Here is a 22,871-nt window from a genome sequence, read left to right on the forward strand (position 1 = left end):
GGCAACTGGCCAAACGTGGCCCTCCTGGGACACGGGAGTTGGACCAGGTGATGTCTGGAGGTCCCTTCCAACACTTCTTACAGGGCATATTCCAAGTGCTGCCAATTGTATGAGCTCTTGGATTCTTTTGTTGTGTTCTGTCAAAGATACCTTCTGGCAGTGGCATTGCAAGACTGAGTGCTTGAACTAGTTGCACAGTAGGTCTTCCTTTTTCTAAAAGCAATACAAAGTAACTACTGGATATAATTTTAATTAATAAATACATACAAGCCATGACTTAGAAATCTGTAATGCTCCCCATACGTATTTCGTGGATAAAATGCAGTCACTGTAGCATATTAATGAGCAGTAACAGTAGTGAGATTATGCAAACGCCCAGAGTTCCTGAGTTTCTTTTGCTTTTTGGAGTTCAATGTTTACCAGCCAATTACATTCATCCTGTAAGTTCTGAGATGTGTTTAAATAGGCTGTGAAATATATTAATCTCTGAACCTCTCTTGATAGTGCAAATGACCTGATACAAGATCTAAAGAGCATACAGATGTTTCTACAGGTGATATATATATATATACACAAACAAACCCAGTTCTCTATTTCTCCAAATCTTCATTATTCAAATCTCTGCAAAAAGGTTCAACAGAATATTGTACTGAAAATATTTCAGCTTGAGAACATAGGTTGCAGCATTTTACACCCTCAGATGTGAGTTATTGCTTGATTTCAAAAGCAATCACAAGGCAAGTTCAAAGGAACATGCTACCTGCTTTTTATGCCCTTAGCAAAGGGTAAATACATGTAGAAAAATTAATGAAATTTCAGAAAACCCTTTAATTTTTAAGTGGTTTGATGAAAAGTGTCATTACTATTTGACATAACTCTCTTCAGACAAGAAATTAGGAAAAATCTTTAACATCCACTGTTACTGATTTGTTCTCTTAGTTTAATTATTTTAAAAGCTCTAATAATATAAATATTATACATAAATATGAGGCTTACTCCAGAAGATGAAGTTAAAATATATTCCTCTACACATAAAAGGTCACACCTTTGCAAGCCAAACTTTGCAGTTAGGCACAATATTATCACATTTTACATTTTGTTTAACCCCCCCCTTTGTTCTTCATTTTATATCTGCTACACTATGAGCAGCTGAGTTATGTGTTTGGATATGTCTGTACTCCCATCTCAGGGATAAGCAGGACCTGCTTTTCTCTGTGAATTAGGCCTGTTCTTAATTTTGTGGCTACTTTATGATGCTGCAGGCCACTGTGAGCAGATTAATTAAATGCTACTTGCAAAGTCAGTGATTTTAATTTTTTTCTCCTAAAAAGTAAGTACAGAGTCAATATAATCAGGTGTTTCTTGGATGCTGGATGTTAAATGCTTTCTCAAAGTTATTGACAACTTTCTGACCCATTGTCAATGACAATGGATAATTCTACATTGAGATGAAAAAGGCTCCTTTTTCCAATGTAGATGGGTTCTGTAAAGGTGGTTTTCAGCCTTGTGGAGAATATCAGAGCAAGACTTAAATTAAGTTCTTGAGCTGCAGTTAGTCCTTGCCTATGCAGTCACCTTTGTACAGTGCTGGGCATCACCCTTGCTGAAGAGTCACTTGCCTCACTTGGCTTCTGATTTAGAGTCTATCTCCATTTTTGCTGTTTGTGAGCCAGTTTTAATTTCAGGTACACCGGGGACACTCCCAGCATATTCCGTGGCTGAGATAGCACCCTTGAGAAGGTCTCTGGGTAACATTCAGAAGATTAAATGCAGAAGTTCTAGAGTTGGGTCACCAGCTGGGGTGTCTGTATTTCTCAGCTGTTGAAGGACTGCAGGACCACGGGGTGCTCTGGGTTTCTCTTCTAACACCTCAGTTGTTGGGTTTTTTCCCCCTGATTGTCTTATATTTAGTCTTCATAGTATGTAGGTGGCAAGTGAAGGGCACTTTTACGTTTGCTCCCTGTGTATATAAGAGATTGGGCTTTCTTCTTTCTGGCACTTGCAAAAGAAGCGTTGTCATCCTCTGTTAGGGAGAGGTAGGAAGCGATACTTTCCCTCAGGCCATAGCTGAGACAAGAGTCATCCATTGCTGCCAGGGTGCTTTTGGTATCTTCAGTCACTTCCAGCCTTTAAAAGAACAAAATTTTATTACTGTTTCAGCTACATGGACTGAGCCTATTGTTATAATATTAACAGTTGTTAAACCAAATAATGTTATTTTTGTTGTATAAAAAAATTCCTGCCTCATAAATCATTGAAAATTCCTGTCACTTAGCAATTTTCAAAAAAACAGTACAACAGTAATATCTTAATATTTTTTGGCATCTGAAAAGGAAATAGCAACTATACTCTTTTCTTAATCTGTAGGAAAAATGACCTCAATACTGCACAAAATTTTCTTGCCGTCATAAACATGAATATGTTTTGTGAAGAAGAAGTAGCGGAGGGAAATTTACACTTCAAAAGTAAAAGGTGCTTTTGTTCCTGAGGTTGGTTGTTTCCCCAGCTTTTGAAACCTGACCTACTTTCTCTAGTTGCAGTTGTGATATTAGAAATCTCATGAACTTCAAGTTGGGCTGCGTGTTGAGAGGGACACAACAGGTCTGGGATGATGCGTTCACTGCACCTGTGCTGCTTCATGGATGATCACCACGTCGGCAACGGGGAGCCCCTTCAGCTGGGGCTCACCTGAAAGCACATCGGTGTGCCAGTGGTGGTGGATCTGACCAGGCTTTGTGACCTGGTCACAAAGGGGACTGCTTATGTGGATAGCTGGATAGCAGAAATGATTGAATGCTGACTGTACTTTCTTTCAAAGTTAGACGTGGATTATCAGTTAGAGATTTGGGCATCCAGTGCTCATGGGTTAACTTGCTGCCAGAAGATTGTCTAATCTTTAAAACTGGTCTCAGGAGGAGGAAATGGCTGTATCTTCTGAGTTGCAAGTACAAGGATATACAAGGACTGGAAAACACCCTTGTTGTTTCTGGCAGCCTGTGTTGAATGTGGTACCTGTGAATGTTTCTCCAGCTGAAATTTTTATTCCTCATCACCACAGGAGGAACTGGATTCGTCATGGTGTTGTTGTTAGTGCACTGGGTAAGACAAGGTGTTGTGAGGACACAGCAGAGACCATCAGCAACTTCTGAATGGGAAAAATGAATACACAGACAGTTAATGCCTGCTTACTGTTTTCTTTCCCTGGCACATGCTCAAATAAACAGTTTTGAACTCTGTAAATTGTGTGTTCTCAGCAAGGACACAGTAACACAGGCTTAACTTTTTCCTTTCCTCATACCTTTGCCTTTTAATTTATCACAGGATATATTTTATACAGTACAAGTGAGGAACTGAGACACAGAGAGATAAAGTGACTTGCTCAGAGACTAGAAGGAAGTTTGTGACGGAGCAGAAACATAAACCATATATATATATGTGTGTATATATACATATATACACACGTATATATAAATAAAAATCCTGTCCAAATTCTTACTCCTCTGTTTATATCATTGGACTTGGGAATTTCTTCTGCATGTTTTGAATGTGAATATGACTTCTCTCCCCAGCTGATCAGAGTACTCTTTTTTCAAAGTACTTTGTACTTTGAAAAGTACATGTTTTCATTTAGCTATGAACTATACAGGTATGATAACTTCACACTTTAAAAATTACGGAGTATCCATTACTAATTAAGCACAGAACCTGTTGTTCTCTTGTAACTTTTAGGCAATTAGTTCATTGTAATTTCCTTCCTCATTTTAAAATGTTCTCATTATGATATATGGTAACTGAAGCCACTTAATTGTGCAGTTTGTACAGTTAAGGGCAGCATATTTGTATTTAGGGTGAGAAATAAAGTAAAAGACTATAAACCAACATTTTTTCCATTGCTTGGTCTGTGGAAAGTCTTGGACATAGGCAAAACTTCTCGTTCTGGGCCTTTGAGATATAGTTTTACAGTTGCTAGTGGACGATATGTTTATTCTGCATTTATTTTTACCTGAGTAGTGATTGACCAGGTCTTCAAGGCACTGAAAGGTTTGACGTGGAGAGATGTAATACCAATTATTTGGAAGGCGGAAGATCCTGTAATGTTTCACTTGCCTGTGTCGCACTGACAAGGAATACAACCCTGGGGAAAGAGAAGAACTAGTTACACCAAAGTAGGGCTGCAATTCTGTGTGGGTAACAGTGACCACAGCCAGAGTATCTGTAAGATGTGGTGCCATTATCCAAAACATCCCAGAAAAATCTGAAAAAACCCGAGTGGCCATCCTAATTTTTACTTATTCTTCTTATATATACTTAAGAAAAATAAAGAGTACAACATCAGGGCACGAGATTTTGGTTGAATTTAAATTTCTGGTGTGCTTTTCCTTTATTTTTGCTGGTATGGGATCTTTTGAAATGGTGTAAAGGAAATAGGCCTTTATAGAAGTTGTTTGCCATCTGCTGAAGAGGGAGATCAGACTCATAGGCTGGTATATGTTGATTTAGTCAGCTTTGATTCATGTAGTAGCTGAGACTTGATAATGCAAGAGATGACCACTTGGATTTTTCTGTTTCTTTGTTTAAAACTGTTACGCAGCATTTATCGGCAAGGACTGAATGCTAATCCTAAATTTCCTTGAATTTAATATAGGTATTAAGAAACTGTTTGGCCTGTAGTATGCAAGAGGTCAGAACAGATGATTTTTTATTCTCATTTAACTGTAGTGTCATGGCATTAGGATGTGGTTTTTGTGCTTCAGAAAATGAAGGCAGCACATTACATGTGAGAGGTATGTTCAGCCTGGAGGAGACTGAGAGGAGACCTCATTGCAGTTACAACTTCCTCAGGAGGGGAAGAGGAGAGGCAGGCACTGATCTCTTCTCTCTGTTGACCAGTGACAGGACCCAAGGGAACAGCATGAAGCTGTGCCAGGGGAAGTTTAAGTTGGATATTAGGAAAATGTTTTTCTCCTAGAGGGTGATTGGGCACTGGAACAGGCTGCCCAGGGCAGTGGTCACAGCACCAAGCCTGGCAGAGTTCAAGAGGCATTTGGACAACACTCAGGCCCATGATGTGACTCTTGGGGGGTCCTGTGCAGGACCAGCAGTTGGACTCAATGATCCCTGTGGGTCCCTTCCAACTCAGAGTATTCTAGGATTCTATGTTCCCACTGAAGAGAATAAAAGTATAAAGTTGGTACAGTACAATTTCCCTATAGCAAGAGAAAGAAACTAAAATTGAAGGCATGTCATTTTTAAAAAGTAAACAAAATTAAGAAGTCCCACTGCCTCATAAGGTTTGCAGGAGACCAAAGTAAATAGTGTTTGAACAACTGTGTCTTGTTTGTGCTGATGCCCATGGAACTTTCCATGGCCATCACTAACCCTGTTTCCAGCACTACCCAAAATGTAGGTGACTGATGAAGGCTGGCACGCTGCACTGGGTGGCTTTGCCTTCCCATTCACTGGGTGCCTTTGCCTTCCCATTATATACATTTTCTGGGTTTGGACTGATCCATAAGGAGCAGGACAGGGAGTGAAATGAAGAGCTGTAAAACTTTTAATGTCTGAGATCAAGGGGGGGGGGAAATTGTATTTTCTCACCTTTCCTCGTTTCACTCTCTCTGATCATGAAGGAACCGACCTTGGTGTTGGGTAGCTGTAGAAGTTCCTCTGCTTTTTCTCTTCCCAGCCCTTCAAATAACCAGCTGTGAAACAGGAAAAAACAAATTCTGAAATTTGGACACCAGTGAAACAGAGAACAGCATGTGGCTGTGAAAGTGCTGCATTAGCCAGGAAAAGTGACTTCAAAATAACTCTGTGGCTTTCTATAGTTATTCTCTGAACTACATTCAGGCATGTTTCCCCAGTTTATGGAGAAAATTCTGCTGTCATTGAGTTCCTTTAACTTTTTTGAGGCAAAGAGAAGAATGAATAAGGTTTGGACTTATTAAGGAAAACAAAACTTTTTGAGCTGCTTTGATCTGAATTGCTGGGGACTGATTCATGTGGTATATTGATGACATCTGTGGCATTAGTTAAAACTCTCTTTTTCATTTAAGCCACTTTTGTTAACCCCAAATTGTATCATAAATAAACCCCAAATAAATTACAATTTTCCTTCTTCTAGGGAACAGTCCAGCCATTTGAGCGAATTGTCTTTGTGGAGAAGGATATCAGTCCTACTAATTTTCACCACAGCTTGGTGCACTGCTGTGTTTTGCCACAGCCAGTGTCTGACCATGTAACTGGGCTTGCTCAGCTGGTCTGGAGTTACTGGCATTTTATTTTAAAGTTGTCCTCATGTGTTTCATCCAGTCTGCTGTCATCAAAATGATCTCGGGGAAGGTTTCAGACAGTAGCTTCCCTTCCCATTGCTCTCTCTGGGAAAGCATCTCTGTTTCAGGAGGACATAAAAGCGCTTGCATAGTTCACAGTGAAATTCACAGTTCATATCCTTAAAATTAAACAGGTATTAAAGCTTTTGCCAGAAAACTTCGAAGTGTGTGCTTTAATGTTCTTTTTTTCCCCTGAGTGGTGTCCAGGGCTACAAAAAAATCTCTGAACTTTCCTTAGTTCTTCCAGTGAGAGAGTTTACATTCTTGAATGACTTATTAGTGTTTCTGTTTGTTCTTTTTGGTTTGTTTTCCATGGGAAAACATAGCTTAAAATTTGCTCTTTGTAAATATTAAAAATTCATTCTAAATCGGCTCTCTTTATCAATGTCTTACAATTAAAGATCAGTTCATGCAATGAATGCATGTTAAATACCTTCTATGACATTTGAGGCAGTTTTGGCCCTTTCCAGCATTTAACAGAAGGATTTTTTCCTTTTCATTTAATCTAAATTTCTATGTGGATTTGATGTTTTCAGTTTGCAAAGGAGCTAACTTATAATGTCAGTAAATAAAATTTCTGTCTGTCAAGTCACTATTGCCATGGTTTGGATTATGACACTGAATAACCAATCAGAGCAGTATATGTAAAAACATAGTGTTGAAAGGCTGTGGAAAATACATTTACTTACCCGTGATAAACCTTTGCTACATATTTTCCTGGAATATAGTTTTCTCGACCCGTTGTAAGGGAGTGGACTCTCCACCAGCCTCCTTCACTGTGTGAAAGCAAAAGAAGAGATATTTTCAGAGCTTCTCCTCCTTTGGGAAATTAGTGGACATATAGATTAGCCTGTAACCTGCTCTCTGTGCTCCTGAACCTATTTGTTCAGAAAGGGACCCAAGTTCGTTTCATTTAGAGTTTTTCCATTTCTAAACCTACTTGAGAATTAAGTTTGGACGCAGAAATAAGCTACATTTGTTCCATTTAAATTACGTAAGTAATAAAATATTTTTCTGTAGTTAGAAGAAGAAGAGTAAATACTTAGTGGTTAAATCATGCTGTGCTCTGCCTTCCCACAGCTAGACTTGTACTGGTACCCAAGATATTCCATTTACAGCTGAATATGCTGTGTCTGGACAGCCCTGTAGTTACTCCTGTAACATCAGGATAGAGGTACTTGGGAAATGGATCGTGTTTGCTTTGGAACAGGCTTTCAGTCCAACAGAACCTGGTTTGTGGTTTGCTCTTTTCCTTGTCTTCAGTGAGTTGCAGACCAGATTCCAATGAAAAAGACCTTGTAGCTGAAGCCAGGTGACTAAACATACACATTTTCACCGATATATCTTCACTTCTTGCTGTGATAATGAATGCTGGCTTTGTCTTTTGAATACCTTCATAAATCCAGGGTACCAAGTTTTCACAGGGGTGCTGCTGAGCTTTAGTGATGGTGCAAGGATGCTGATGATTGATGGGTTCTCTCCACCTTCACTTTAAGAGTTGAAATCCAAATAACAGCGTCTTGTGTTTGAATGCTGGTTTTCATATAAGTGTTCCCAAATAGACTGTTAACATATAAATATTCCAGACTGCAGACCAGAGTCTCAGTGTATGTCAAAACAGCTGAGCTGAAAACTCTTAGGTGAAATGTCACAAGTTACAGCCACTGGGACCATGGTCCAGGATGTCTATGCTGAGGGAAAAAGAGAAGTATCTACTGCTTGGAGCTGGAAATTTCAGGGCCCCACAAGTTTTGTTTGTGGTTTTCCAGCTGACATGAAACTGTCTATAAGAATTTTAGGTTATTTTTGTCTTTTTTTCCCCCATAACTCTCCTAGACAGAACCAAGAACTGCAATAAGAAAAAACCAGAGAGACTCATCATCTCTCTTGCTCCAAACTTTAATATTACTAACCCTGAAAAATCCCTATGATAATTAAAATTCCTGGGGCAGGAGCTACAGTGTGCAGTCTAGGGGGAATTTTGGAGGACATTTGGGTTGACTGCTGCCAGCTAAATGCAGTTGTTTATCTGGTAATGAAAGGTGCCTGACAAGTGTGGAGAGTGAGAAACTGTGCCAGTGGTGCTTATCTAATCCTGCCAACACAGAGCGATCACAAATATCTGTGAGGACTTGTATTTCCTATGGAGGTTCCATATATCATGTTCCTGGCAGGGGTAGTGGGGCTGATTGCTGCTACACATTGTTGCTTTGGCAGAAGGCTGAAAAGCTGCCCTTGTAAAAGCAATATGTGCTGCCTGCTCATGCTGACTTCTCTCTCTGTGGTGACTCCTCATCACCTGTGCTCTGGCCCTCCCATACTACTCTTCTTTTATTTAGTTATTTGAATGACTTGAGAAGAGGAATGTGCCTAGAGCTTATGGGCAGGAAGATGCTGCAGTCAAACAGTTCCTACCAAGATCAGAGCATACCCTGGCAGGAAAGAACAGGTCCTGCATTAGGACACTGTGGTTTACATAGAGCATTGAACTGTCTTGTCTTCTGTGAACAAGGTCATGATCTAAAATAGGAAGGGGAAACTTCCCATCAAGGCTTACTTTGCCTCTTATTTACTGTCAGGAGAAGCTCTTGATCACTGCACAACAGGCAAATGTGCCAAAAAACTTCTGCTGCAAAAGCCTGTTTTATTAGAAGTTGTACTTTGCAGCACGTATATGCATATGATATACCACACATATAATTACCACTGATACAGGCATATGCAGTTGTGTGGTGGTGTGAGGGCTCAAAGCTGGTGAAAGCTGAGAGTGAGGCTTTAAGCTGGAATTTCAAAGCTGAAGCAGTTGTACCATGTCATGTATGTTATTTATGCAAACTGGAGCAAGGTTTAAACTGCTGGAAGTTACCAGAGAAGAATCCCCCTGGTTTAGGGAAGCTCTTCATCAGCAGAAGATTTATCTAGTGGTAGGGTCTTATGACCTTTATGTTCAGGGAGGCAGCGAAAGCAGAACGTGACTGCAGCTATCCTGGGTCAGATCAAAGGTACACACAGCCCTGTGTATTGTGACTGACAAAGGCCACTGCAGGTCAGGGTGGCCTGGAGAAGAGTCTGAGAATTCATGAACCATCAGTGATACTTGTCTTGAGTACTTCTGTCCTCCAGCCATTTGACTTTCTCAGGTGGAGAATTTATTTTATGAATTTAAAACCCTCAGAGGATTTCTCTGCTATGAATGTGCCTGGTCTCTCCTTGGATCCATCTGCTCCACCAGCTGCAAAACTGAAATCTTTCATTTCATTTTGAGCAGTGCAAAGAGAGGCTGTGGGGCCAAGTAGCTTCTGGGAGGTCATTGTGTGCTGATACAAGTTGTGCATAAAAGAATATCAGGGCTGCTGACTTTCACTTTGCAAGAAATGTGGTCACTCTTGTGTCTGGCAATATTTGTACTCTGCTTAAGGTCACTCTCACCTAGTGTTCTTAAGCCTGCCTCCTTCTGGGGCTGATAAATTTTGGAACTGGGTTGGTAAATCACTGGCTTTTTTTTTTTTTTTTTAATCTCCACTAAGAAAATGCAAAATCCGTTAAAAATAGGGAAATAAAAAGCTTTTAATTTTATTTTTGTTAGATTTACCTTACATCTAGGATGAAGTTCTAAGACCTAATCATAATGGGTTGTTAGATTAAGAAGGATGAGAGAGAAAATGAAAGATACACTTGACATATAGAAATTCAGAATTATTTTCCTTTTTTATGTGATTCAAACAATTTTGGCTCTTAGTCTGTTTTCCACTAACACTGGGGGAATACTTTCTGAAAATCATTTTTTGAAGCAGAATTCTGTTCTGAGTCCTATTTTAGAACAGAGTCTGAATCAGCTTAAGTAACCATGTCAGAGGAATCTAAGAATCAATCTGTAATCCCAAATTCTTAAAATACAGGGAAACTTACACCTTGGCTAAGCATCTTTCCTTGAAAATTCTGAACTCTGTTCTGCTGAACTGCATCCAGTTTGGGCCAGGTGCATAAAACAGAACTTGACATCAATTGTAATAAAACCTACTTTAAAAAGAAATTGATCCACTTACTCTGATAGCACACGTAGTTTTTCCCCTACATGAAATATAGGTTGGCTTATGTCTGCTGAAGGATAATCATAGAGGACAGCAAGGAAGTCACTCTCCTGGCCTGTTAAAGAGAAAGGAAAATGTCACTTAAAGCAAATATAGAGTTCTGAAACAGAAATGGATTTTTCAACAAGTGTGATATATTTTATGGAGTAGGTCAAATGGGAAAAAATATCTCTGAAATGTCACTTGGTAAACATAAATAGCTCAAGATGAACCTATAGCTGTATAAGAAGGATGTGAAGATGCTAGAAATGAAAAAAGTCATTTGGTTAATTGTAAGCAGCTAAATTTAGAGCACTTTTTCTAGTAATTACCATATTTAAAGGATATATTCGTTGTGAAACTAGAAAAATTAGCATTTATAGTATTAGGAAGTAGCACAGTTTGAGTAATACCACTGTCTGTAATTGCCTCTACAGTTTTGTAGCATTATATTTAAGACAAGGAAGATGCATGTTGAATTGATCAACAAGCACTACTGATCATTTAGCACCACTGATACTTTTCAAAGGTATGAAATTAGTTTAGATCAAGGTCAATGAGAGTCTGGCCATTATTTCCCATTTCCATCACTTTTTAAAATGGGCTTGAAGAACAACCACTGCACTTTGTGCTCCCCTTTGTGTGGAAACTGGATTCTGTAACTCAACATGTGCAAAAATGGGAATAAATTAGGGGTAGGAGATAAAGTAATTAGACGGAGAATTAGACACATTTCTGCATCTTGTTAGTTTTTCTAATTTAATCTAGATTCCTTGCCAACTTCTCTTTAAGGAGGACAGCTTTTTAGGAAAACCTAGGTGCAACATTCTGAATAAATGCTGAGACAGCCCGTGTGTCTCAGGGTCTTTAAAACAACTCACACTGATAACAATAAAAGGCTGAAGGAAACATGCAAGAAAGAAACACAACAGATTGCTCAGAGAAGCTGTGAATGCCACATCCCTGAAAGTGTTCAAGGCCAGGCTGGATGGGGCCCTGAGCAACCTGATGTGCTTGGCATCCCTTCCCATGGCAGTGGCATTGGAATTAGATAATCTTTAAGATCCCGTTCAACCCAAACCATTCTATGATTATTTTGACAGTGTGTTTAGTATTAGTATTGCCACGGTTTTCTTAGTTGATTAGTGTGACTGAATTAAACAAGACTAGTCCAGTACAGCTGATTGTTGTGATTAATCTACTGATTAAACTATATACACTTATTATACAGTTAGTTCAACCCTGCTGAAAAAATTCTGTGCTAAATCTTTGACTACTTCCTTGTTCCACACAGAAAACTTGGGTGATACTTTCTCTGTCCATGAAACTACTTATTACTTGAGGCCTAACAAGACCTAAGCATTGGTGCTGTCTTTTTTTTTGACAAAACAAAATCTTTGCCCAGGGCTACAAGAAATACAGGCCAGAAGGTACATTTTAAGAACTGCAAAATGAGGATAAAGTACCATCACTTAATTTCTCATTGCAGATTGTAAGTCAGCAGTTCTACATGGAATATAGTTATTTTGAGCTTAATGACAATGCCTTTAGCAATGCTTTTTTTAAAGTTCTGTTGTTTATTTATAGATGTTCTGTTTCCACAGTGAAAGGGCAGAAATGAAGTGCTTTTCTTCTCTCCTTCCTTGTGTACTGGTGGTTTGCATTTCGTTACGCACCGTAGGGTATGTGACTTTTTCTCTACTCTAGCAAGACCTGTGTTACTTTGTTTACACTTTCATCTTTATATTCATTCTTTGTTTCAATTTTGCATGCCAATTTGTAGTTCTGAAAAGGAAGGAATTTATCATAGTGTTAGCTTCCATATCCATTGCAAATGTTACCTCTTAAACTACATACACTTAAAGTGTCAATAAAGGACCCCTCGTTCTTCACAAAGAGGACTTTGTTTTGATTGGTATTTAAATCAAACCTCACTGGGGTTTTTGGTCACACAAAGTACTCCACCATGCTCTACAACATTTCACAGAACCCAGACTAGCTCCTTACAAACACAAAAGACTGGAAACAGGAACTAAACAAATTATACTCTTTCTCCACACAGTGATCTAATAGATCTGATCTGATGAGTTCCCCACACTTTCTAGTTGTAAAAGAAAAAAGATTTGGCTAAGTTTTTCTAACACAAGCTCTCCTCCGCAGTGCAAGTGTAGGTTACATCTGAAATGGAAAACATCAAAAGTTAGAGTGGAAAGATCGAAGCACAATCATTTCCACTGAATCAGGTGTTAATATTGAGTGGGTTTTTTAAGAGCAGGAAATGAATGTGAAATGCATGCTAATTTTAGATGTCTGCATCCCTGAATGTGTTGCAAAGTGTAAGACTGAATGTCGCATCCCTCAAATTATTCATTGCGAATGGACTAAGTGTAGGAGTGTAGGAAGAGCACAGGCAGGTTATCCAGATTCAGCTCATCACCCTCAAAAACCTGCTGTGCTGTGCGCTGGTGTGGTCCATGTCTGGAGTGGGAATGAACTTCATGCATCATCCAGCTTCACTGTCCAGCAGAAATACTATGATTTATGGCATAGTATGTACCAGAGGGGGTGAAGGAGGGCACTCTGCATCTGAGAGACTGACTGTGCAGCACTGAGAGGTGTGGCTGCAGAGTCACACTCTGGTGCCCAAATTAGATCTGAACCAGCCAGCTTGGGAACCAAGAGCTATACAGGTGTAGCTCAGTAGGGATTAACCTTTGATTCAGGGTCTCAAGGAAGGAGAGAAGGGGGTGGGCTCATAATCCCTGATGACCCCTTGCTGCCCTGGCTACTGTTATCAGTACCTGGGTGATGCCAGGGATGCCCATGCAGTGTACTGTCAGGTGGGTACAGTTGTCATTGGAGTCCAAATGCCTCCTTGGGAAATGCAGCTTTTACACTGTTCCCTTTCTCAGGACCAAGACTGGTGCACTGGTGGTGGGGAAAGCATAAGGCTTTGCTTTCAGTGCAGCTTTCAGGCAGAACAAGGGGCTCATAGGGGTGTGATGAACACATTCACACTGCAAATCAAGACTGCAGGCTTTAGTTATCTGTTTCTTCCCCTTTTTGCTGGACATTCTTTCCTTTCATTCTTTCCCTTCTGTTTCAGTCCTTCATTTTATTCAGTCTCACTGAAATGAACCAGTGTCCAACTGGTTTTCCTAATAACTATTTCAACTGGAAACTATGGATCGGATCTTGTGTCTCAGTTAAATCACAGGTGGCTGTTCATGGCCTGTAGGAAATCTTCTGTGTTTTGTAATGTGATTTGTAGTTTGATCTGCTCAGGAAGACAAACAGATGAAAATTCACTGGATTAATCACAACATATGCTTTTAGTACCAGGTTCATTTTTAGAAGTCTTTTTCCATCGGATTTGGAGGACAGTACTGATGTTTGTATTCCCAACTTTCACTAGCAATGTCTAAACCATTATGAAAGATGCTGGTCTGATCCAGACTATGAGATAGATCCAAAGAGCTATGCAGGCTGATAAATCATAGAACCATAGAATAGTTTAAGTTGGAAGGGACCTTTACAAGTCATCTTGTCTAGCCCTCTGCAATGAGCAGGGACATCTTCAGCCAGATCAGGTTGCCCCATCCAACCCAATGAAAGTTCCTAGAGGTGGGGCATCTACCACCTCTCTAGGCAACCTGATCTAGTGTTGCACCACCTTCACAGTAAAAAAATTCTTCCTTATATCTGGTCTAAATCTACCCTATTTTAGTTTCAAACCACTACCCATTGTCATATGACAACAAGCTCTACTAAAAGGGTGCATAGGAGAGGTGTTCCATCAGTGACAATTTTTGTAGCTAAAATCCTGTCTTTGAATGTTTCAGCATAGGTGTCTGGCACAATTCCAGCTATGTGAAGTGTCCTAGACACCCCTGTGCCCTTGGCAGATGCCGTTGCAGCCATGGGAGACTTGTTCTTTCCCCAGGTGTTAGCAGGAGGTCAGGCAGGATTAACAAATCACCTTTCTAGGTGTTCTAGATGTGAAGGAGAGTGCAAGTGGGATAAATGGATGTTTTCCCCTTGTAACTGTTGCGCTATCAATGTTTGTTGAATTATTTTTTAGGGGTGTGTTTTATTTACATCACAGGAAGGGATGCAGTTGTTTTTAGCCCTGCTAAATCCTGAGTTTAAGCATGTACAGGAACAGTACAAACTTGGTCACACCCATGGTATGCTCCTCAGTGAGGTCCTACTCTGAGTGTCTGCATGTCTCTGTTTGGATGGTTATTTGTGGTATTTGTGTCAGTAGTTGTTGGGAATATCAGCATAAGGCACTCTTCTTAAAAAAAAAAAAAAATTGTCTTTTTATGTTATGGGCCTCTGAGTAGTATTTTGTCTCTGCTCTACTAGGACCTAGGGCTGCAAGGCTACTCATATCAGCTAGTACCTGACCATGCTAAAAGAAGGGCTCGGTTTCCTTGCAACAACAATGAAACCAGACTGATTCCTTATCTTTATAATAATGAGCAGCCAACCAGCTTTCATGGAAACCCCAAAAATTTTGATTAATGCCTTCCCCCCTCTAAAAAAAAGTAACTCAAAAGCCCCCACCCCAAACCCAAAGCTAAAAAGCAAAACTTTTTTCTCTTCCTCACCTTTGAGGGGTGATTTATTGCAGCTCCTGTGCCAGCTGCCTGTCTCACTGCATCACGAGAGGTTGCACTGACTCTCCACCCACTCACTCAGTTTGGAGCAGCAGGTCACTGCACCCCTCCTGCTTTCCCCATCAGATACCTGACCTCTACCAGCCTATGAGAGTGGCAGGGGGGGGATTTGCAACCTGATTTATTCACATGTGGATGCACAGGGCAGATGTGTTGCATTCACCTTTGGCAGCTTGCCTGGTGAAACTTGTATTTCTGTATAACCTTTATCGATAAACCTGGGGACAAGTTGGTTGTGGGCCACAGTGGGCATGAAGTTCAGTGCAAGCATAACATCATTAAAATTTCTAACCTTAAATGAAGGAAACTTAAACTTCAAGAACAAATCCATTTAAAATACCCCATGCGTCTGTGTCAAAACACAAAATTTCTGGTTTCTGAAGTAGCGTTTCAGTGCTTTCTGATTTGGAAGGAATGTCTTTCAAGGATCTCTGGCAAATAATAAGTTTAACATTTAGGATTTTTTGTCAGAGTACTTCCTGGAAAATGAGCTAGAATGTAGCTAAAAATAAGCACTGTCTAGTGGAAATCCTTTTCCCACAGCAGTCATGCACTTGCCTGCTCTTATTACGTCAGGCGGGCGAAGGAAGACACATGGATGAATCTACCATATCTTTGGAACATCATTTTCTCTTGAAAGAAGTGAAACGAGTGCTTACCCCTTGGGCTCGGCATGTTTCTTTCTTCGGAGGCTCTTGGAGTTTTCACAGTGTTTCCCATCGCGCTCTCTAATTCCACCAAAGTTCTTCGGAACTAAATCAAAGGAGGTGTTGAAATTTAACATCAGAATAACACCTGCTGTGCCAGCAGATGAGAAATGACCTAGTTTGGGTGTCTCTAGTTTTATACAGTTTTGCTTTTGAGAGCTCTTGTGCCAAATTCGTGTGAGAGTTTTACATACTTGCTAAACTCTCACCACTTTGGTGCTTTTATCAGGGGAATAGCAGAAAACCACAGCTAGGGAAGTTGCTCAGAAGAACACGATGTAGTAAAAGTTTCCATTACCAGTACCTCAACACAATAGGAAGTAACAGCAGAGCCATGCCCATACAATAATTTCATATACAAAATGTTCTTTTCAGCATTTGGGGTTCTGAAAATGGAAAGGATCTATTTAGACTGATGTACCTGGTTTCCAGTGCTGTGCATATGTTGCTTTACTACTGAGAACATAGAACATTGCTTGGTAGGTTTTGTCTGATGCAGTTGTGTTCTCAGCAAATGTGGACAATGTTATTTTTCGTTTTTTTTTCTTTTTTTGCTCCCTTTTTTTTTTCCCCTCCTTTTTTTTTTTTTTTTTTTTTTTTTTTTTTTTTTTTTTTTTTTTTTTTTTTTTTTTTTTTTTTTTTTTTAAAGTAACACCTTACCTAAAATTTTTTTTATCTCAGAACAGTCCTCTGGCGTAAAACCAGTGGTGCAAATTCTTCAGATACTTGTTTTAAAAAGTTTTGGTGGATGTACAAGAAACAATATCAGACAATTGTGGAAGTAAATACTGTGAGAGGAACAGTTCCTTCTAATAGCTTTACTGCAGCCATTCTAATTCTCCCTGACAGAGAGAAAAATCCCTTGGATGTGGAAGGTGTCTCATGCTATGGTATATTTTCACATGCTGTGGCATATTTTCGGAGGGAGTGGAGAATAATCTATACCCATTTAAAAACTGTACATTAAAGCAAAGTCACTCTCTACCACTAGCAAATGGGTAATTATTTTTACAAAAATATATTTCTGTCCTTTGGCCTGTGAAAATGGTATCAGGAGCTCTAGCAGCATAGAGTGGCTGCTCTGCATCTTTTTGTCTTTTCCAGCTTAAGTATTTCAAAGATGATTACTGACTTTGTTGTGCTGCTCTTTACTTACGCAGGCTACAGCCTGACAATGTCAGCTGGAGAGGTGTCAGCCCTGAGAAGCAAAAATGCTGACATCAGCAAGACTTTATTACTAATTGTCTTTTGGAATAAGATTGGCAGAACTTGAGTATGTTGATTATTACCATAAATTTTTTATGTTTTGCATCCAGTTTAGGAAGACACCCTACAGAATAAAATGCCATTCAAAGGAAAGAAAATTCGTCCTTTATCAAAAGCACGGAGATCAGTGCTAGAACAGATGGTAGTGCACAGTTTGACTCTACCTCATCTGATTTCCAAGCTTCTTAGTGCTTGTTCCCAAAGGCTCTTTGCTAGGATTCTCTATTTCACTGGCCAAATGGCATGTTACCCCTTTGCTGTCTGCACTCAGAACGAGCTTGTGGCACATCTGTAGGGTGCAGCTGTGCCAGTGCCTTTCTGACAAGCGTCTGAAAGCTGCTGTCACAAGAACAAAAAACTGTTTTGCTGCTTCTTAGAAGAAATCTAGAAGCTGAATAAATTTAAATAAGCTATTTGAGTACTCATGTTTGAAAAAAAAAAAAAGGTCTCTTTTGATAGAAAACAAAAAATCTTTCTCCATTTAAATGCACCTAGGTTTCTAAGACTGAAACCTGAATTCACTTTTTCAGGCACTGTCTGCTTGCAAGATCATAATTTCCTGATCTAACTATGAATATTTTTCTGCAAAACCAAATTTTAATTTATTGAATGTTTTTCTCAGTTGTATCCCATAAAGAAGTATACCCAGAGAAGTAGTGCAGCCAGTGCTTTGGCTAAAGATATTATAGATGTTCCTGGCTCGTCTTCAAATTAGTCAGAAATTTTCCTGGGCACAGCAATAGAGAGCTCAACGGGGCTGAAAAACTCAGCCAGGGAAGTGAGATAAATACCTGGACAGATAACCTCTACTGAGCTCTGTGCTCTACTACCTGCATTTTTGCAGTAATTTAAAAGGGAAGCTCAAATCTTTCTCAGTGTATATTAACTGAGCTGCAGTTGCCAAAAATGTTGTGCAATTTCAGATAGATGGCAAGAATGACAGCATCGACATCTTATGCTTGTATATAATTTTGAAACATGCAATTGTTATTTAGATCAGACTAGCTCAAGTTTTGTCTCCCAAAGATCTGGAAAAAAACCCCAGAAATAAGGCTCCTACCTCTGTGCACCCCTCTGTGTACCCCTTTATGCTGGGACTTGGTATTTGAAGGCCAGGAGAGCAAGTCATCCTACTAGTGTCAGACTTGTGACCAATTACTTTCAAGGGCATTTTTTCTACTCCTAATTTCAAGTGTGCCTGAGTCACTTTGGGAAGTAATAGGTAGTATTTGCACATGATGGAAAGAGTCCTTTAAATTTTACCTTACGCTTACAAACTTCCTAAAAGCATGGCACATTTGACCACAGCACCTTCAGTTTTCTGGAAACTCTAAACGTTGCTTTAAAAACACCTGAAATATTTTTTTGCAGATTTTCTTATATGTAGTGTGCAATTAAGCCACTGTCTAGTCCAGAGGGGTTAAATACTGGACAACAGGCAAGTTCCTACTTGGTGTTTTTGCAGAGCATGTCCAAAACTGGCCTGGCTCACTTCTGCTGTACCAGACCGATGCACCCGGGCATCATTCTTCTCTAAGGACCTCTGCAGTCATCAGGACAGAGTGTATAGCCCCGTGCTGCTGCTTTAGGTGTGGAGGAATCTGACTTACAGAAAATACAAATGTTATAAAGTACTTTCAGTAACAGTGAAGAGCAATGACGTCTTGGACTTTGAGGTCACCAGCGTTTGCCGTGTCTCGCTGCATTTTCCGTGCTCATTTACTGTCACTGCCATTGGCAGCATAAAGTCTTAGATAGAGATGGAAGTGGTAGAGAGTTCAAGATGTTCTCTAGACCCATGGTGGAAGGGTTCAGTAAAAGTAAACAAATGGAAAGCTGCGACCCTTGCTGTTGATTCACTTAACCGAAGTGATTAAAAGGTGCACTTTACTCTCAAGTGAGTAATGGAACTTAATGGCTTAAGTAGCTCGTGCTTGTGTTGATTATTGGCAGCACAATATAAATGCATTGTATTGCTGTATGAGAAATTCTTTGGTGGTTTTCTGAAATTTGGAGACACCCTGAAAAAATGCACTTACCAGAAGCTTTAGAGATCTTGTGGCCAAACCATTTTTTATCACTGAAGTCAATAGCAGAACAGTAACAGTTTTATAGATTATAATCTTTTGAAATAGCAAATCAGCTCCGGGAACTGAATCTCACTTGAAGGAATAACTGGGGTTGAAAGGACCTTTAAAGGCCACCTAATCCAACACTCCTGCCATTGGCAGGGACATCTGCAACTAGATCATGTAGCCAGAGCCCTGTCCAACCTGGCTTTGAATGCTTCCAAGAGTGGGGCATCTACTAACTCTGTGGGCAACCTGTTTTCTTGTTTCACCATAAGAAATTTGTTCCTTATATCTAAACTTGATGGCAGAGTTTGGGATACAAGTAGAGGTGGCATCCCTCTGCCATAGAAGCAGATAATTATGCCAGATCCAAAGGAAATAATTCACTGAGGGGGATTTGGGAAAAATTAAGAAGAAATGATAGACACTAAAGTCACTGTGCCCTATCAACTCTGCATGGAGGAGTGTAACTGCTGCTTAGCTCAGAGGAACCGCTGGGCGGCTGGGCTGCAACCCAAAATCCACCTGCGGCTCTACCCACTCACTGGCCACCTCCTCAGGCTTGTGTGGAAATTTGATTTTAACCATTAAGGTCACATTTGCAGTGTTCCAGGAACTGGTCCTTCCTTCCCTCCCCTTTCCACTCGTGCACATGCAGCTTGAGGGAAGGTGGTTGCTGCAGCCATAAGTGTTTGCACACACACAGCTACTCCTTCTTAGTGATCTTCGCTGCCAAAAGGACGGTGAGGAAACATCCAAAGTCTCAGTCCTGCTCTGTGTCCTATTGATCAGTGGCAGAACTCTCAGTGGATGTGAATTCTTCACCTGTCAAGGCTGGAATCCCACTGACCTATATCAGGGGTCCCCAAAACCTGTAGTACAGATTTCCCCTTCCGTTCCTGTGTGCAGCACGTGTAGCAATAACTTCCCCTTGCAGAATTTGTTCTCTGAGAAAATGTGCTCCTGGAGACATTAAGTAGTGTGGGATATAGAAAAGTCTGTCACTTTGGAAGAACTTTTCCAAGGTTATATTTAAAATGATTGAGGGGTAGTAAATATAAAGAAATTAAAATAAGAGAAATAAGAAGGCAGAAAAGCTCCTGAGTAAAGCCCGTCTACAGGGAATACCACAGACTAGTAAAATTAAGATATTCATCATTCCTGGGATGCTATATTCTATTTTATTTTTGTTTCCTGGTATCCACATCTATACTGCCAGTGTCTTACAATTTAATCTCAATAAGCTTCCCAGGCAATGTCTGAATCCCATTTAGCTAGAAAATGAAAGCACCAGCATCCTGTTATTTTTTCATGTGGGGGAAAAAAAAGCAGATTAAATTTCAGAAGCTGTATATTTTCTGGTGAATTCCCCTTAATTTGTTATCAGTCAAAATGAACATCCATTCAGCTTTGAGGCACTTGTATCTTTGCACTTAGAAAGAACAATATAATACTCTCATTAAAGTAATTCATAGAAACATGCAATCGTGAAACGACACAGAAATACTACAGTAGGCACACTTCTAACACTTTGAATAAAAAGCCCACTAAACTGTGGGCTCATATTTTGGGTTATAGTAAAAAGCAGTTTGCTTCAGCATAAGGTCCTAAGCATCTATCTTACTGTGAGCTTTCAGCAGAAATACTCCTTGTCCCTTCTATCTTTAGTACCATTCCTTAAGAAAATTATCAAGGCAGGCTCTTCTATTTCTACCTTTGGTGGTACTTGAAATCCACTGTCTGAATACTGTCATTGTTAATGAAATAGAACTCCCTTTTATATAAATAAAATTGAGGCATTTGGTCCTGTATGCAGATAATCTAAAACATTATCAGAGCAATGATTACCTTTAAATGCTGGGCATGGTATTCCAGGTTGCAGTAGTTCTGAAAAAAGCCGTAGTCATAATACTGCTCTCATGCTGCCAGCAAGGTTTAGCTGATCAAGTCGAGGAGCAGCCGGTCGAATGAGAGTGTTGTGAAGTTCACGCTGTCATGTAGAGCAGCATTTGCCAAACAGGCCACATACTTCCTCTCTGAGAAATAAGGAAGGCTCAAAGTGTTTGCAACAGATGAGGTTCCTGTTGCAAGTCACTACTGAAGGCACTTTTTATCTATGGACTGAGAGAAACAGGGAGGTTTTCAACGTATTGCATCAGGGCTGGTTTTAGCAGATATTAAAAAATGAGTAAAAATAACCTGGTTTGCATTACTTACACAAAAATTGTTTCTGTGTTTTTTTTTTCTTCTTCCAAATTTATTTATCCAGTAATCCCTATTTCCCAACTGTTTTATTTTATGTAGTTTTGCTATTTTTTTTCAGACAGACAGGAAGAGGCACAAAACATTGTTTTCACTCTTATTGAGTCTGAATAGGAATGCAAACTTTGCTTTATTCTTTACTCTGTACCCCAAAATACCTCTGTCTACAAATAATTGAAGCTTATTATCAGCGATAAAGAAATAGGGATTGAAAGCCTGTTTATGAAACCCATTTTCACATCAGTTGTACAAAGTACAGAAGCCTCAGGACCTTCTTCATCTCACTGTCTGAGGTGGGGGAACCAAGATACTGGCCTGTTAAATAACCTGACTAAGGGCACTGAAGAACATAGTACTGTGGATACCAATATAGAAACTGAAGGAATTTATTAAAGTTTGTCCTTTGCTTTTATAGTCAAGGTGTGACCTGAAAAGCTCCTATCCTTGATGTTGTATAGGAAAATTAAAACAAACAAACAAACAAACAAACAAAAAACCAAACAACAACAAAAAAACACCAACAAAAACAAAACAGAAAACCCAGCAAATGCAAGTAGAGTTCCTACTTCACACCAGAGTAGCTCCAAGTAGATGGTTATTGTAATGCCAGTATGTTTGATGATGAAAACTAAGAGTTGACAATTGTGAGAGCTGTTGTGTAACTGTTATTGGAACAAGGGAACACTGATCAAATCCCAAAGCTGTGCCAAAATTTGGAACTATGGTAGTTTCAGGAGAATATCCTTTCTCTTTGGTGGGCTGTGCTAGCAGCCCTCAGTTTGAAGGGACAGGAAAGCATTAGAGAACTTGATAAGCAAGTCAGTCCACAGCATACAGTTTTGACAGCATTGTAGCCAGTGCTCTGGGAGCTGGTTTTACTGTAATGCCCTTTGGTTGCCTCTGCCAGTTGTTTGTTTCTTCAGATGTCAAGGATGTTCCTTAATGGCATTCACTGAACTGATGTACAGAGTCTCTGGAATTACTAAAATATCATGGGTTAGGGGAGGTTTGCATGTGGGAAAAAGGCAGAGCCTTTTCCTGATCCTTCTCACCGCTCTCTGCCTTAGACTGGCTCTGACGGTCTTTGTGCTTTTCCAAGAAACAAGGTTACGTCCTAAGGTGCACTCAGGGCTGGGGCAGGTCTCAGACTGAGTAGGAAAGATTGGTCACACTAAAGGACAGGTTGGACTTGCTTGATAGAACAAATCCCCTGGAAACTCAGTAAATCTTAGGCACCATTTGTACCGTGCGTGTAGAGGAACAGATGAGTTCACAGTGGAGGAAGGTAAATAGAATTTTCTGTTTCCATGTCATTTCTGCCTGCTACTGGTGGTTGTGTGCTCTTGTGCAATGATGAAAGCTGGTTTACCCTTTCAGTGCATTCAGCTAATACCTTGATAATTTATAAGGTAGAGTTTACATCTAAATGGGAGAAAGTGCTTATATGAATTAAATGGGGCTTTATATGTCAGCTTAAAGG

General features: G+C 39.9%; 2 protein-coding genes across 2 annotated transcripts in view; one reads left to right on the forward strand and one right to left on the reverse strand.

Moving 5' to 3' along the window:
• The window catches only part of LOC114066587 (thyroglobulin-like), a gene marked incomplete at its 5' end in the record, with an annotated part of 129,421 nt that overhangs the window by 68,483 nt on the left and 38,067 nt on the right, over positions 1 to 22,871 (forward strand). The window lies entirely within an intron of this gene.
• On the reverse strand, positions 631 to 21,154 carry SLA (Src like adaptor). Its single transcript, XM_027901385.1, has 8 exons — positions 20,978 to 21,154; positions 15,744 to 15,837; positions 10,379 to 10,478; positions 7,022 to 7,108; positions 5,599 to 5,702; positions 4,004 to 4,135; positions 3,013 to 3,145; positions 631 to 2,127 (listed from the first exon to the last, which is right to left on the reverse strand). Exons 2-8 carry the CDS (start codon positions 15,802 to 15,804, stop codon positions 1,908 to 1,910), a joined length of 837 nt encoding a protein of 278 aa, XP_027757186.1. The 5' UTR covers positions 15,805 to 15,837; positions 20,978 to 21,154; the 3' UTR covers positions 631 to 1,907.

This window comes from Empidonax traillii, unplaced genomic scaffold (assembly GCF_003031625.1).
Source record: "Empidonax traillii isolate 1590-97213 ecotype Southwest subspecies unplaced genomic scaffold, ASM303162v1 scaffold781:size518241, whole genome shotgun sequence".
NCBI lineage: Eukaryota > Metazoa > Chordata > Aves > Passeriformes > Tyrannidae > Empidonax > Empidonax traillii.

Coding starts and splice junctions, on each gene's coding strand:
- SLA (XM_027901385.1), bottom strand. CDS start 15,804: ATGGGAAACACTGTGAAAACTCCAAGAGCCTCCGAAGAAAGAAACATG. Junction 7,109..10,378: donor AAACTACGTGTGCTATCAGA/GTAAGTGGATCA, acceptor GCTTTCACACAG/TGAAGGAGGCTGGTGGAGAG. Junction 5,703..7,021: donor GTAGCAAAGGTTTATCACGG/GTAAGTAAATGT, acceptor CCTGTTTCACAG/CTGGTTATTTGAAGGGCTGG.